General features: G+C 42.4%; 2 protein-coding genes across 6 annotated transcripts; both read left to right on the forward strand.

The window, feature by feature from the left end:
* The first annotated feature begins 6 nt into the window (after window positions 1-6).
* Window positions 7-6,789, forward strand: chek2 (checkpoint kinase 2). 4 transcript variants are annotated; one of them, XM_088993376.1, is made up of 15 exons: window positions 13-116; window positions 2,570-2,843; window positions 3,668-3,792; window positions 3,866-3,998; window positions 4,079-4,169; window positions 4,230-4,326; window positions 4,417-4,470; window positions 5,034-5,098; window positions 5,172-5,271; window positions 5,369-5,455; window positions 5,533-5,696; window positions 5,775-5,890; window positions 5,966-6,051; window positions 6,124-6,210; window positions 6,510-6,789. In XM_088993376.1, exons 2-15 carry the CDS (start codon window positions 2,576-2,578, stop codon window positions 6,609-6,611), a joined length of 1,575 nt encoding a protein of 524 aa, XP_088849502.1. In that variant the 5' UTR covers window positions 13-116; window positions 2,570-2,575; the 3' UTR covers window positions 6,612-6,789. The 4 variants fall into 4 exon arrangements, with proteins under 4 accessions (XP_088849504.1, XP_088849502.1, XP_088849503.1 ...); XM_088993377.1 differs by having other exon boundaries at window positions 14-116; window positions 6,124-6,192; XM_088993378.1 differs by having other exon boundaries at window positions 7-116; window positions 5,775-6,051.
* Window positions 6,790-7,295: 506 nt separating this feature from the next.
* On the forward strand, window positions 7,296-14,842 carry ciz1b (cdkn1a interacting zinc finger protein 1b). Of its 2 annotated transcripts, none has more exons than XM_088993382.1 (10): window positions 7,296-7,331; window positions 8,653-8,752; window positions 9,693-9,757; window positions 9,885-10,025; window positions 10,151-10,245; window positions 11,301-11,382; window positions 11,509-11,613; window positions 11,688-11,816; window positions 14,036-14,349; window positions 14,388-14,842. In XM_088993382.1, the coding sequence occupies exons 2-8, from the start codon at window positions 8,683-8,685 to the stop codon at window positions 11,811-11,813; spliced, it is 684 nt and encodes a 227-aa protein (XP_088849508.1). In that variant the 5' UTR covers window positions 7,296-7,331; window positions 8,653-8,682; the 3' UTR covers window positions 11,814-11,816; window positions 14,036-14,349; window positions 14,388-14,842. The 2 variants fall into 2 exon arrangements, with proteins under 2 accessions (XP_088849508.1, XP_088849507.1); XM_088993381.1 differs by having other exon boundaries at window positions 14,036-14,335.
* Window positions 14,843-15,773: the final 931 nt, after the last annotated feature.

Below are 15,773 nucleotides of genomic sequence, written 5' to 3' on the forward strand. Positions count from 1 at the left end.
TGACCCATAAAGGAAAACAATGCCTGTACTTCCTGTGTGGCGCCCGCTCAAACTATTCGCGCGCCTGCTGCACCGGAAAAAAGACGACGACGTCGTCCGCATGTCCATCAAACAAGGTAAAAAGAAGCTTGCTCCTCGCTCGCTTTGCTTTTCTTGTCGGCGAACTATCCGCTCGTTAGCCATTTGTGGCCACTTGGCTTCTTCGTCGGCTTTTTATATTTTGAGCCACCTGAACCCAGAGTGACCGTCCAAGTGGGCGGAGTTGCTCTGGCACGGCGACAGCTGGTCTCAGATCAGTTTTATGCTTCGCCTCCTGAGAAGTTTTGGAGAGTTTCCAGAAGCTTCCTGACACATTTGTCGGGTCAACTCTAATCACTGCTTTCACGGAAGCAAGCGTGAATGAAATTTATTATTATTATGTATACCTGTCAACCTTAGCTAATAGCTTCCCTTATAAATGATTACAATTCCCGTATAAAAGTTGTAGTACGCCGTACTTTATTTGAAATTAAAAAAAAACCCTAACAAACGCGAAAATGCTGTTTGCTGCGCATGCGCACGCGCACATTGTGCCATTATCAATTCGGCCATACGCAGCGAGAAAAAATAGATACAAACAATTGAGTATTACTTTTGCTGGTTTGCCGTATAAAAGTTGTAGTACGCAGTACATTATTTGAAATGATAAGAAAACGTATAAAATACGGGGAAAATGTATAATTTGACAGGTATGATTAATGTGACCGCGTCAAGTGTCATTTCTGTGCGGGATTGTATCCGAGGTACTCTTTTGCGCATGCGTGGAAATCGAAACCAGAAACAATCCGATAAAAACAGCATTGTAAATCCCGTTCACTCCGTTTCAATTTCCCGACAGCAAAATATCCAGATGTACACAAAAAAGACTAAAATTGTACATATATTGAGCACTTTTATTCACATTAACATTTATTTTGTCAATATCTTGATATCGTGGACAGCAAAATATATAATAATACATTTCATTTATTAGGGATGTGACAAAATGTTTCAATAATAATTCATCACATTTTCTACTACCATATTCAAGTGCATTTAAATAGCTTTCAAATGATGGGTAGATTATTGTTCTATGACAAATAATAAGGAAATAATGGCATTTTTAATTTGCGAAATATGAGGGGATTTTCTGCCTACACAGTAAAAAAATGAAAAGCCGTGACCGAGTTCTTTATTACAGTTGAAACTATCATAACTTTCTTAATTTTTAGCCGATCTTAATGAGTAAGGTACTATTGGAAAGCTTTTGAAAATGTAAACAAGAACAGAAAGCACACGAAAATATTCAAAATATAAATGATCAAATATCAACCATCGAATGCACGCAGATCTTCGTCAGAAATCCAAAATGGCTGTCACTGAATACTAGGAAAGAAATGTGCAAGCTCTAGAAATATAGATGCTAATGCTTCTTTTTGCTCGAAACTTGGCAGTTATGGGGAAAAATGTATATTGTACTACTTCTATGAGTTATAAAAATACAACTTACTCACCTTTAGAAACTGTAGTGTTTGCAAAAAGAGCATAAACTTTAATCCTTTTTCCCCCATTTCTTGTTGTCGTATTTGGAAATTGACATTTAGAGGAGTCAAAAGTGCTTCATGAAGCTTCACTTGCCCAACACTAAGAAATACTGAAAAAAAGCATATACTAATGCAAGACCATCTTCAACAGCCAACGTTTCCCAATATGTTAATTAAAGGACAACCGACACCATTTTTTTGTTTCCTAACTGACATCAGAAAAACGTTTGATAGCATCTAAAATACCCAAAACACGCAGGCTGATATTTTTAGTCAAACGCAAAACACCAATAAAAGTGACTTCAAGTGTCCCGAAATGACTTCAAAATGAACTCTGAGATGGCGAGTTTCAGAAAGTCCCGCCCCCTTGTTCGTGACGTCACGGAAAGACGTCTTGCCTTGCTCTGGAATCAAAACAATGGCTTCAGATTGGGAGCGAATGCTTTCTTGTGACTCACCCAGTTATGAATATGATTCAAATAGTTCTGAAGAGGAAAGCATACATGTTTGCAATTGAATAGAGGAGTCCTCCCATATCAATTCGAGCCGTCAATGACAGCAATGTAGCACCCAGAAAATGCACAAGATGGCGCTCAAGCTCCGTTAAAAATGGGCTGATTTGTCTGCTGTGTAAACTAGTATCAAATAGTAGTCTTGGTGCAACACACAACGATTCACCATCGCATTATTTATGTTTTCCTTCTAATTTTGCCATCAACACAAAGTTTTCAGATGAAAAAAGTGCCCAGAATGCATTGTGTGTCGCATTCTCGGTCAGGGGCGTTCCTTATGTGACATCACTCAGGGAATTGTGACCAACTGGAAAACAAGACTTCCTGAATATTCAGCCCGAGTCTTAAGAGGTAAAATCTAGCTATATGCGCTGGAATCTTTGTCAAATACGCTCAGTAGAAGTCAATTGAAGAGATTTGACAAGTGATGGACACAACTTATCGGGAGACGTCGGTTGTCCTTTAAATTCTGATTCTTTTTTTGCCCATTTTCAGCCATCAATGTCCCAAGAGATTCGGCCTAAGGGGGAGCAGCCCCGGTCCCCCTCGCAAGCCCAATCCACGCTGTCCCCGACGCGTGTCCAGTCCAAGTCCCAAGGCGCTTCCAGTTCCTCCAGCGGCCCCGGATCAGGCAGCCAATCGTCAAGCAGCTCGGGGACGCTCAGCAGCGTGGACACCCTTCCCGTCACTTTGCCATCCGTCCCAGAGGAGCCCGAAAGTCAACCGTGGGGACGGTTGCTGCCCATGCAAAATGGCTTCCCAGCACACGGTGAGTTCAGAGCTTCTGGAAATGTCGGGAAAAAAAGACCTCCGGAATTGAAAATATGACCTAAAGCGCCATTCCCAAATTTCTTCTGGTTTCGGTTTTTTTTTTCTTGTTGTCTTATCCGATAAAGCACTGGCCAGACCTCTGGCAATGTTTTTTTCCCCCTTCCACAAGGGGGCAGCATTTCCTTTATTTCCATGTTAGCGCTTTGTTACCAGCTTATGCTGTTGTTAAAGCGAGATATAAATCAATATGTATTGTATTGTATTGTATTTTTTCTGGCTATTGAGCTAGCTGTCTGGCTAGCTATGTTTAGTTAACTATCGACCTAGCTATCTAGTTAGCTATCCATTAGCTGTCTAGCTGGCTGTCTGGCTAGCTATCTATTAGCTATCTTTGTGTTTGTTTTCAACATTTAGCTTGTAGCAGACATGCATCTTTCCCTACATTACATCACAAAGGGTTGAGTAAAGGCCTGGCTAGCTATCTGTTAGCTATCTATTAGCTAGCTAGCTTTCTATCCGAGTTACTTAGCGATCTATTAGTGTTCTATTAGCTAGCTTTCTATCTGAGTTACTTCCGGGTTAGGCCTAGCTTGCTATCTGTTAGCTATCTATTTGCAAGCTAGCTTTCTAAGTTATTTAGTTATCGAATTAGATTTCTACTAGCGAGCTAGCTTTCTATCTGAGTTACTTCCGGGTTGAGAGAAGGCCTATTTGTTAGCTATCTATTAGCTAGCTAGCTTTCTAGCCGAGTTACTTGCTGGTTGAGTGAACGCTGGCGCGTGTGGCTGCCACTGCTCACCCACAGTGTGTGTTTATTTTCAGACTGCGTGGAAGACGAGTATTTGTTTGGCCGAGACTCCAAATGTAATTACGTCCTGGACGATCCCGATCACAAAGGATCCTTGCGTTTTCGAATTTACAGCAAGAAACATTTCAGGATCTACAGGGTTAGCTCCTCCTCCTTCCCCGGTGACCTTTACGTGACCTTTCCTGACCTTTCCTCGCCTGACTTGACCTCAGGAGGGCACCGAAGTGTTTGTTCAGGACCTGAGTAACAACGGGACCTTTATCGACGGGAACAAAATCGGACGCAATAAGAAACTTCCTCTGGTTAACAACGCGGTGCTGTCGCTGTCGGAGCATCGCAATAAAGGTTAACATCCCATGTCCACGTCGCCACGGCGACCGGCGCCAGTCTACCGCCGCCATTTTTTTCAAACCTTTTTGTTCCAGTGTTCGTCTTCATCGATCTGATGTCTGACCAAGAGTCCACGTTGCCCGAGGAGCTTCGTGACAAATATCTTTTGACTCGACGGATCGGAACGTGAGTGTGATCGCCGCGTCACTTCCTGCCACGCCTGATGTCACTTCCTGTTCATTTCAGGGGGGTGTGCGGCGAGGTGAAACTGGCCTTCGAGCGCTCCACGTGTCAGAAGTTTGCGGTGAAAATCATCAAGAAGAGCAACTTCAAGTCTGAAGGAGCGAGTATTGACCGCAGTGTGCTTTCTTCTCATTGGCCCCGCCTCCCACCCGATGCTTAACCTCTGACCTTTGCTCTCATCCTTCCTCAGACGGCCACAAAAAATGCCCAAACGGAGATAGAGATTCTTCAACGCATTGATCACGTGAGTTTGGTTGGGTTTTTGTTTTTTTGTTTTAGTTCGGAAATGTAACTCATTCGCTTGCCATTTCCAAATTTGTTCGGGTTTTGTGGGTGCAGATAAAGCGCTGTTCAGACCTCTGGCAATGTTTTTTTTCCCTGCCACAAGGGTGCAGCATTTGCCTTTTATCCATGTTAGCGCTTTGTTCCGGCTTCAGTTGTTGTTCAAGCGCTATCTGGCTAGCTACCTAGATATTGTTATTGTTATTATTATTATTATTACAAGCTAAACGTTGAAAGTAAAGCATCCATTGACAGAGGCTGTCTCGCATTTCCTGTCCCACGTAAATCCGCTTCAATTCCAAGCGGCGACAAAATGTCACGGCCGAAAAAAATGCCGAAAAACAATCCGTATCCGTTCCACAACACAAAGTGACACAAGAAAACACAAAAATAGCACCAAAAGCAAAGCTCGTAAGGGCACTCGCTGACGACTGCCTACGCGGGCGCCATCTTGGATTTCTTTGTACATACATGTAACACACGTGTCAAAGTCATGGCGTCATCCCCGCCGCGCTTTGTCTCTAGCCTTGCCTCATCAAAACCCAGGACTTCTACCAGACGGACGACACCTTCTTCATCGTGCTGGAGTTGTGAGTGCGCCTAGCCCGAGCGTTAGCGAGCGCTAACCAGCGGACGCCGTTGGCTAACGACGTCATGTGACAGGATGGAGGGCGGCGAGCTGTTCAACCGCCTCAAATCGCAACAGCGACTGAGCGAGGCCACGGCCAAGCTCTACTTCTACCAAATGTTGAAAGCCGTGCAGGTGAGACGCCGCAACGCGCCAATATTCCGTCCGCGTGGAGGCGTGTCAGTTTGTCTGTCAATCGGGCGTGTGTGTGTGTGTGTGTGTGTGTGTGTAGTACCTGCACAGGCAAGGCATCATCCACCGAGACCTGAAACCCGAGAACATCCTTCTGTCGTCACACGACGACGATTGCCTCATCAAGGTTTGGCGCGCGTGCGTGCGTGCGTCGCCACGGCGATGCTTCCACAAAGTCACGTGACCCACCTGCACGTGCGTCAGGTGACGGACTTTAACCAATCGCGCATCCTGGAGGAGGCGGCTTTGATGAGGACGCTGTGCGGGACGCCGTCCTACCTGGCGCCCGAAGTTTTGACGCACGCCGCCACCGGCGGATACGGGCTGCCCGTCGACGCCTGGAGCCTCGGCGTCATTCTCTTTGTTTGGTAAAGATGTGTGTGTGCGCGTATGTCTTCTAATCCATATTGATATATGTGTGTGTGTGTGTGTGCGCGCATATGCAGCCTGTGCGGTTACCCGCCGTTCCACGAGAACTTCTCGGACCTGTCGGTGAGCGAGCAGATCATGCAAGGCCAGTTCACCATGGTGCCGTCCAAATGGCAGCACGTGTCCCACCACGGTGACCTCATCGTCCTCATCTTCATCTTCATTGTCACTTTGACCGTCATGTCGTCTCATTCCCGCCCTTTGACAGCCAAGGACGTGGTGAGGAAGCTTCTGGTGGTCGATCCCAACCACAGGTTGAGCATCGATGAGGCGCTCCAGCACGCTTGGATGCAGGTTTGCTTTTGTCGCCGCCGTGACAACCGTCCGTCATCAGTGTGATGGAAATTGTAACGCGTGTGCGTGCAGGACCCCATAATGATGGAGAAAGCCCATCGACTGATGTATCCCTCTTCTGATGCTGAGGATGTTGCCATGGTAACCACACACACAAATGTGTGTGTGTGTATATATGTATTTATGTTTGTGTTTGTTTATGTGTTTATTTATGGATTTATTTATTTAAGTGTTTATGTGTTTATTTGTTTATATATATGTATGTATTTGTTTGTTGATATATATTTATAGGTTTTGTTTATTATTTTTTCTGCTCACCCGCAGAAAAAAATATCCTGTGACTGTACAGTGTCCTTGAGAGTTTTCAAAGGCGCTTAGAAATTAAATGTATTATGATTATGATTATTATTATGTGCATAGTGCCGTCACCAGCCAATAAGAATTATTTGTGATGGCAGGAAGTGGAGCCAGCGCCATCGTCGTCAAGGAAACGAGTACGAGAAGACCAGGATGATGAGGGATGTCCGGCCAAACAAGCCCCGCCCACTGATTTGCAATAAGGCACATGTAAATATTTTCCAATAAAGTCAGTTTTGTTTTATTTTATTTTATTTCCTTTTTTTTTTGTTTAATACCGACCACTTGATGACATCACTTCCTTATCCCGCCAACCTGTTTTCAACACGTCATCTGAGTATTTACATCTGATTCTGTTGGTAAATATATATTTTTTATGAGCTCTACCTCGTCAGTCATGGATTTCATTTATTAATAATAATATAATAATCATAATCATCATAATAATAATACATTTGATTTCTAAGCACCTTTCAAAGCTCTCAAGGACACTTTACAGTCACAGGATTTTTTTTTTGTGGGGGGTGAGCAGCGGTAACCATTCGCGCCAATGTTGTATTATTTAATGGACCTTGCGAGTCAAGTCCTCGAACCCGACTGTGTGTGTGTGTGTGTGTGTGTGTGTGTGTGTGTGTGTGTGTGTGTGTGTGTGTGTGTGTGTGTGTGTAATTTAACTACCAAAAACGGTTCAAAAACATCCAAAATGACAACAGTGCCAATTTATGCTGCTGGAAGTCACAAATCGATCCTTTACTCGCCACTTCCGGGTGTCACAATCTCGTTCGTTAATATTCCCGCCAGTCCGTTTGGATGAATGTGGGCTGCTTGAAGTCCTCCCCGCCACAAGGGGCGCTTAAGGCCCACAGGGCCAATGTAGTGGCGCAAGCCACTTCCGCAGTTTCACCATAACAGAAGCAAACAAGGTAAGCTCATCGATGACAGTCGCCTCAATAATTTATTTCATACATTTTGTTTCCCCTCGTTTGTTATAAACGACCGCAAAACGGTGCCGGTGGGTTCTGGTTGTCTGTCTACTCCGTGAGCTCAAACCCGCTTTGAAAATACCCCCCCCCCGCCCCCCAAATATGAATTTCCAGCTTTATTAGCATATTAAATCCAGACATGACTATTTAATCGATCGTCATTCGGAAACTACCAACAGTATGGCGTCATTTCGGCTCCTTTGGAAGTTATTCAATGTGTTCAGTAAGCGACGTTTGGATACAGTCAAGTACTCCACTTGACAAATGGACACTTTCAAGAATAATAATCCATTTTATTCACAAGTGCCTTTCAAAACTCTCAGGAACACTTTACACATACGGCATATTTTTTTCATTGTTGTACAGGTTCGAACATTGCGACGACGATTCAAATTTCGATAGTTTTTAGCTCCATATTCAGTCTCGGCCCGTGATTTATACATTTAAAAAAATCTTTACATCCCTATATTTTTTCTCGAAGCATTTCATTATAATAATAATACCTTTCATTTATAAGCGCCTTTCAAAACTCCAAGGGTCACTTTACAGTCACACTATAACGTTTTTCTGTGGGCGAGCAGCGGCAGCCACACGTGCCAGCGTTCACTCAACCCGGAATAACACAAATAGCTAGAAAGCTAGCTAGATGGCTAATAGCTAGCCAGCCAGCTCGCTAATAGACAGCTAGATAGCTAATGTGTTTCCTGACTTTAATAGCTAGCCAGATAGCTAATATCTAGCCAAATAGCCAGCCAATAGCTAGCCAGATAGACAGCTAATAGCTAGCCAGCTAAACACCCAACAGCTTGCTAGATAGATAGAATAGTTTGAAATTATAATTGAACCTCCTTTCAATGTAGACGTGTGAAATCTATCAATCAAAAAGCAATGGCGTCATGAAAGATGGTTTGGAGTGCTATCTAAAAATACTTGACGACGGTATATGGCGTGTTTATTCCAAAATAGCCCCGGAAACAAAGCAAAATTGAACATTAGTGTGTGACAGCATGTAGGGACGATCACGGCGATGATGTCATCAAGCTAAAAATATCCAAGATGGCACTATACGTCGTATGTTTTTAGTTTGATAGTTCAGGAAATGACATAGCATTGTTATTTACCCGTGACTGTAAAGTGTCCTTGAAAGTTTTGAAAGGCGCTTAGAAATTAAATGTATTATTATTATTATTATTATTATTATTATTATTATTATTATTATTGTAAGAGTGTATGCTCACTGGCATTTTTCCTCCAAGTGCAGTCAAAGAACAGCGCTGAAGAAACTGCCGCCATGCTGACCAATAGCGATGAGGGTGCACGGTCACATGATCAACCAGCAACTGACTGCGCCGCTCAAGGAGGTGTGACGCAGCTAACATGTTGACATTTGTCCGAACTGCGCCATGGTGACTGGTGTACTAGTTTTCCACACACCCTTTCTTTCAGTGCAGAAGTGCTTTGTTATCGAGTGGACTAGTTATCAAAAATAGCCAATCATATTGCAATTTTATCAGGCTATTATGAATCCACACGTTCATCGTAAAAATTTCAACTGTTTAATGACGTTATTTCTGACGTTTCTTTAAGTCTATGTGTCTTTGTGTTGTCATATTATTTCTTATTTATTGATTTGTTTATTATTATTATTTTTGTTACTTTATGTTACTTCCGGGTTGAGTGAATGCTGGTGCTTGTGGCTGCCGCTGCTCACACGCAGAAAAAATATCCTGTGACTGTAAAGTGTCCTTGAGAGTTTTGAAACGCGCTTATAAATGAAATTTATTATTATTATTATTATTATCTGTGTCAGTTCTCAGACATACAGGAATGATCCATCGATGAAAAGGTTTCTTCAGCCGTCATCTGTACATCTTTGAAGGTGTCGACGTTTCACTTCTTATCCAAGAAGCTTTGTCAGAAAACTAAAGTCTTACTGGTAGTTTCGGCCCAATATATATATCCCGACTGTGTACAGTAATGAAATGTATTATTATTATTATTATTATTATTATTATTATTATCATCATCATCTGTGTCCGCTCTCAGTCGTACAGGAATGGTCCATCGATGAAAAGGTTTCTTCAGCCGTCATCCCTACTGTGTACAGTAGGGATCTATTAAGGCCGAAACTACCAGTAGGACTTTAGTTTTCTGACGAAGCTTCTTAGATAAGAAGCGAAACGTCCGACACCTTGAAAGAAGTACAGATGACGGCCGAAGAAACCTTTTCATCAATATTATTATTATTATTATTATCATTTGTCAACTTTGATGATATTGTTGTGTTTGCGTGTCCATCAGATGGTGTTTGTCCTCCTGAACAGCAGGGGGCTGTAGAGGGTCACGATGGCAACACAACTTCCCGGGTGATTCAAATGTCCTCGCAATGTTGTCAGTTGGGGGAGGGGGGGGGTCTTGGGTGGACTCAACATTTGACTGTGTGTGTGTGTGTGTGTGTGTGTGTGTGTGTGTGTGTGCGTGCGCGCGTCCAAGGTAAAGAGCGCATGTTCCCTGGAAGTGACCATCCAGCAGTACGGCGACAGTCGCGAGTTCAAAATGGCGGGGGAGATGCGGACGGCGCCCGAGTCGGGGTTTCATTGCCACATGTGCGGGGTCACGTGCCACTCCATGCAGGCGAGGACACAACCCGCCCCACCCCCATATTTTAATGATTTGAAATCCATATTTTGCCATTCTTCTCCTCTGACCTTGATTTGTTGAAATGGACGCCATCTTTCATTCTGTGCGTGCGTGTTTAGATGTTCGCGGAACATATGAGCGCCTCGGATCACATGGCCAAATGGAAGGCGATCACACACTCTGTCAGCATCATCACGCACAAACTCACAAACAGGTAGGATGTCTCTCTTGTCTCTCTTGTCTCTCTTGTCTCTCTTGTCTCTCTTATCTTTCGCTCTCCCTCGCTCTCTCTGGCTTTCGAGCTCTGGTTTGCTCTCTCTAACTCTCTTTCTCGCTCGCTCGCTCGCTCTCTGGCTCCCTAGCTCTGGCTCTCTCTTTGACTCTTTGACTCTCTCTCTCTCTCTCTCTGGCTCTCTGTCTGGCTCTATGGCTCTCCAGCTCTGGTTCTCTTTCTCTCGGTCTCTCTCTTTCTCTGACTCTCTCTCTCTGGCTCTTTCCTCAGCTCTCTAGCTCTGAGTCTACCTCTGGCTCTTTAGCACTGGCTCTCTAGGTCTGGCTCTCTAGCTCCGCCTTTCTTGCTTTGGCTCTCTACTTCTGGCTCGCTACCTCTGGCGCTCTGGTTCTCGCTCTCTCTCTTTCTGTCTCTCTCTTTCTCTGACTCTCTCTGGCTCTCTAGCTCTGGTTCTCTACCTCTGGCTCGCTACCTCTGGCGCGCTGGCTCTTTAGCTCTGGCTACTTCTGGTTCTCCTTTTGGCTCTCTCTTTGGCTGTGTTTGACTGCCTCTCCGGCTCACTGGCTCTTTGCCTCTCTCTTTCTCTGGCTCTCTAGCTCTCTAGCTCTCTAGCTCTGTAGCTCTCTCTCTCTTTCTGTGACTCTCTCTGGCTCTTTCATTAGCTGTGTAGCTCTGGCTCTCTAGCTCTGACTCTCTACTTCTGGTACCTCTGGCTCTCCAGCCCTGGCTCTCTAACTCTGGCTGTCTTTGACTGGCTCTCCGGCTCACTGGCTCTTTGGCTCTCTCTTTATCTCCCTCTCTCTTTCTCTTTAGGAATAGGGGTTAGTGTTAGGGGTTCGGAGTTAGGGTTAAGGTTGATGTTAAGGTTAATGCTAAGGTTTGGAAAGTTTTGGAATCTTTTGGGAAGTTTTGGAAAGTTTGTTAGGGGTGGAGGTTCGGGGTTTGGGGTTAGGGTTATTTTGTCGCTGTAAATGTAATAATAAAAATAATGATAATACATTTTGTCTCTATCTGTCATGGCGTCCACGTTCGTCAAGCGGAAAGCGGCGCTGGTGCGACATGTGTCAGAGTCACTTTAGCGATGACGTCATCAGCCATCGTCGAACGAAGCGACATAAAGTGAGTTTCTCGCGTGTCTGTCTTTGCATGTGTGTGTGTGTGTGTGTGTGTGTGTGCGCGCTTGCCGCGTGTCCACCATATTGGCGTGTAAGCGTGTGTTTGCTTTGCGTCTCCGTGCACGCGCAGGAGCAGAAACGCGCGTCGCGGCCATTCTGCGCCACGTGCCGCCGTCACTTGAAGACTCCCCGCAAATTTGTGGAGCACATGAAGTCCGACACACACAAACGAGAGGTCAGAGTTCATCCGTCTGTCCGTCCGGTCGCTTGCGTGAACGCCCGTTGAGTGTTGTGCCCCTGTTTCGTCAGGTGCGCGGGAAGAAGGCTCAGGAAGAGGAGCTCATCACCGTGGACGCCATTGGCTGCTTTGAAGAGGAGGCGGGGCCAAAGCAGGAAGTGGAATTCGGACCGGAGGAAGACAAGGCAGCCGCTTGACAGGTGGCCTATTTTTATTTTTATTTTATTTTATTTATTTATGTATTTATTTATTTTTTTTTGGGGGGGGGGGGGGGTAGAAAAGACGTTTTATTTTGAAAAGACGGACGGAAAGGGACAATTTTTGAAGAGGTTGGCGTTCAAACTCGGCGACACTTTTCACGTCATTTTCACCCTCTCGCCGCCACCAGGGGGCGCTGCGTCACCACCAGCAGGTTTCGTCACATTCATTTGACGGAAGCCATTAACGTCCTAAACAAGAATACAAATGACCGGATGGCATGTGCTCACGACAAGAACAAACCTAACGTCGAATTGGCACAAAAATCATCTTTAGAAATCAGTAACATAATCAATAAAAAAACAAAGTATATATTTGAAAGGGCCCTGAAAATGCCACATACAAGCGGAAGGACAAAGAAAAACGGAACAATGGCTGATTGATGAGAGGAATCAGCTGTTGATAAAGCGCTATATCAAGAAATATGTATTGTATTGTGTTGTAATTAAAAGATTTTCTATGTAAATAGAACAACATTCTTATAAAAAAAATCCCTATTGGTCTTCTGTTTCCCCATCAAAATAAATAACCCGCTCAACAATTTATTTAATGAGTATTTTTTTCTTCTTTTTTTTAATCAGATATTGTTATCAGATGATCAAAAATGATTAATTACATCACATTTATTTATGAATGCGATTTCTGAATGAAGTGTTACGTTGAGCAGGAAGGACTTTGTTTTCTGAAACGCAATAAATGATACCAAATTCGAGAGGTCTCCCTACCAAAATAAAATCCTAGTGGGGGGGGGGGGGTGACACGTATTAATCAATGCATTGTAAGTTTAATATTTAATAATAATAATAATACATTGTAAATTAAATGTATTATTATGATTATGATTATTATAATAAATTGTAAGTTAAATGTATAATAAGTTGTAAAGTAAATGTATTATTATTATTATTATTATCCATTTATCTTAAAATTTATAAGAATAATAATAATACATTTAAAATTAAATTTATTATTATTTTAAATTGTAAGTTAGAGGTATAATAATAATAATATAATAATAATAATAATAATAATACATTGTAAGTTAAATGTATTATAATAATAATAAATTCAAAGTTCAATTTATTATTATTAGTGATTATTATTATTATTATTATTATTATTATTGTTGTTATAAATTGTAAGTAAGTAGAATAATGCTTAGAATATCTTGTTTTCTATCCTTTCACTCCCACCCCAACCCCATCCCTCTTCAATTGCTGCTGTGGACTGCAAATTTCCCCATTGCGGGACGAATAAAGGTATTCTGATTCTGATTCTGATAATAGTAGTAATAATAATAATAATAATAAATTTTGAATTAAATAAATTTATTATTATTATTATTATTGTCATTATTATCATAAATTTTAAGTTAAATGTATAATAATAATATTATTAAATAAATTAAATGTATTATTATTATTATTATTATTATTATTATAATTCAAGGCATTTTTTCAATCATGTCATATGTACATATAGACAAACATCAATCTCCAATGTGCCGTTGAACACCGCTACCAGTGTGTGTGTGTGTGTGCGTGTGCGTGTATCGTGTGAGAGTCTTTCGTCGGTTTTCATCGCACACGTCACGCAAGGACACGTGACAAAACCTCACAGCGTGATGACTTATCGATTGGCCCCAAAAAGCAGACACTTGCGTGTGCGTAGCCTTGGACTCCATTTTGGAACTATTTGGGAGGTTGGGGCAAAGGGGGGGGGGGGGGTCGTCCTTAGATATAGCTGACTTGTTTTTATGTAGTGATTTATTTTTTTATATTCAGAGTGGTTTTCCAAACGCCCCCCCAACCCGCGCCCGATAAAAGCTCAGCTGCGACGAGGTCACCAAAGTGCCTCAAATGAGCTCCTGACCAGCTTTTGTCATTCTCTCCAGCTCCATTTTCAATGGCCGCCCGCTCGCTCGCTCGCTACGTCGCGTCTTTTGTCATTGACGAGCCATTAAAGTCCAAGGACGCGACCTTGGCGAACGGCGCGCGGGGGGGTGACTGTTGATGCTCTCGCTGCGCTACTTGACTTTTGCCTTTTGCTCCTATTTTTAAGTCCACCTTCCAAAACTACTTCACCTTATGTTCATCAAAGTGTGTGTGTGTGTGTGTGTGTGTGTGTGTGTGTGTGTGTGTGTGTGTGTGTGTGCGCACAGGTAGTGTGGCTGAAAGGGAAGCAGGCCAATCGACGTTCACTTGACAGGATGACTGACTGATTGTGTCAAAAGGAAAATGTTCGTGCCCCCCCCCCCCCACTCCCCTTCAACATTTTGACCCTTTCATCGTCTCATGGGGACAAGAAGTACTTGACCTCTCGCCGCCTGCGCGGGCACACGCACGTTCAGTCTGTGGAGAGAAGGAAAGAAATGGCAGACATTTTGTTTGTGGCGGGTAAAAAAAAAAGAAAAAAAACACCACCAGCTGCTCTTTGTGTGTGTGTGTGTGTGTGTGTGTGTGTGTGTGTGTGTGTGTGTGTGTGTGTGTGTGTGTGTGTGTGTGTGTGTGTAGGGTGACGCACATTAAAAGTGTCCATCTGTTTGTAAGCAGCTGTGTCCTCGGAGGTACGGGGGTTTGAGTATGTGTGTTTGCGGTGGGGCATGTTTGGCTAATGACTATTTGATTGTGTTGACGTCCATTACGACGACGGCGGCAATGCATTCATTGGGCAAACGTTTAATCAAGTCAATTAGCAGACGAAGGACAAAAACAAGTTTTTCACGGCCGCTCCAAGACATGACAAACAAAAGCTTGCAGTCTGGAAATGATGCCGCCCGCTCAAAAGATTTGCCTTCAATGGCAAATAGATGACAGCTTCTTCTTTGTCTTCTTCTTCTTTTTCTCTCCCGTGACTTCCAACGCGACAAAGTGATGAGGATGCCCGGAAAGCAGTGTCACGCAACGGAAAACATTTGCACTCAAACACTGTCAACGTCTTCACACACAGAATAAATATAGAGACGCATTATGGGAGGAAAATATATATATATATAGACAGAATATGGGAGGAAAATATATATATATATATATTTATTTTTTTTAATGTATATAAAATTACATCTCTATATAATATAATTACATCTCTCTCTATATATAGATATTTAACATGTATATAAAATTACATATCTCTCTCTCTCTATATATATGTATATATTTAAAATGTATATAAAATTACATCTCTTCCTCTCTCTATATATATATTTTTTTATGTATATAAAATTACATCTCTATACAATATAATTACATCTCTCTCTCTCTCTCTCTCTCTCTCTCTCTCTCTCTCTCTCTCTCTCTCTCTCTCTCTCTCTCTCTCTCTCTCTCTCTCTCTATATATATATATATATATATATATATATATATATATATATATATATATACAGTAAAGTCTCGTTATATCGATATTCAAGGGAGTCCGAAAGAATATCGATTATATTATATAGAGATGTAATTTTATATACATTAAAAAAAATAAATATATATACAGTAAAGTCTCGTTATATCGATATCGGTTATATCGATATTTTTTCGGATTCCCTTGAATATCGATATAACGAGACTTTACTGTGTATATATATATATATATATATATATATATATATATATATATATATATATATATATATATATATATATATATATATATATATATATATATGTATCCAGGCACACACACAAACCTCTATCTGTCTATATTTTTGTAATATACACACACACACACACACTGTTTGTCGGCCTCCAATTGCTCCGCGTGACTCTCGTGTGTTCGCTTGCGCGTCAAATGCGAGAGAGCTAAGCGTGAAAAGGACGCCGCGTCCACCGTTAGCTTGTCGTCAAACCTAAATGGCAATTCCAGATGAACTCTTGCTTGTTTTGTCTTGTTTAGTTTTTTCTCTCCGC

This window comes from Hippocampus bargibanti, linkage group LG04 (assembly GCF_051943395.1).
Source record: "Hippocampus bargibanti isolate YZ-2025 linkage group LG04, ASM5194339v1, whole genome shotgun sequence".
Classification (NCBI taxonomy): domain Eukaryota; kingdom Metazoa; phylum Chordata; class Actinopteri; order Syngnathiformes; family Syngnathidae; genus Hippocampus; species Hippocampus bargibanti.

Coding starts and splice junctions, on each gene's coding strand:
- ciz1b (XM_088993382.1), top strand. CDS start 8,683: ATGCTGACCAATAGCGATGAGGGTGCACGGTCACATGATCAACCAGCA. Junction 8,753..9,692: donor TGACTGCGCCGCTCAAGGAG/GTGTGACGCAGC, acceptor CGTGTCCATCAG/ATGGTGTTTGTCCTCCTGAA. Junction 11,614..11,687: donor CCGACACACACAAACGAGAG/GTCAGAGTTCAT, acceptor CTGTTTCGTCAG/GTGCGCGGGAAGAAGGCTCA.
- chek2 (XM_088993378.1), top strand. CDS start 2,576: ATGTCCCAAGAGATTCGGCCTAAGGGGGAGCAGCCCCGGTCCCCCTCG. Junction 3,999..4,078: donor GTCGGAGCATCGCAATAAAG/GTTAACATCCCA, acceptor TTTTTGTTCCAG/TGTTCGTCTTCATCGATCTG. Junction 6,052..6,123: donor TCCAGCACGCTTGGATGCAG/GTTTGCTTTTGT, acceptor GTGTGCGTGCAG/GACCCCATAATGATGGAGAA.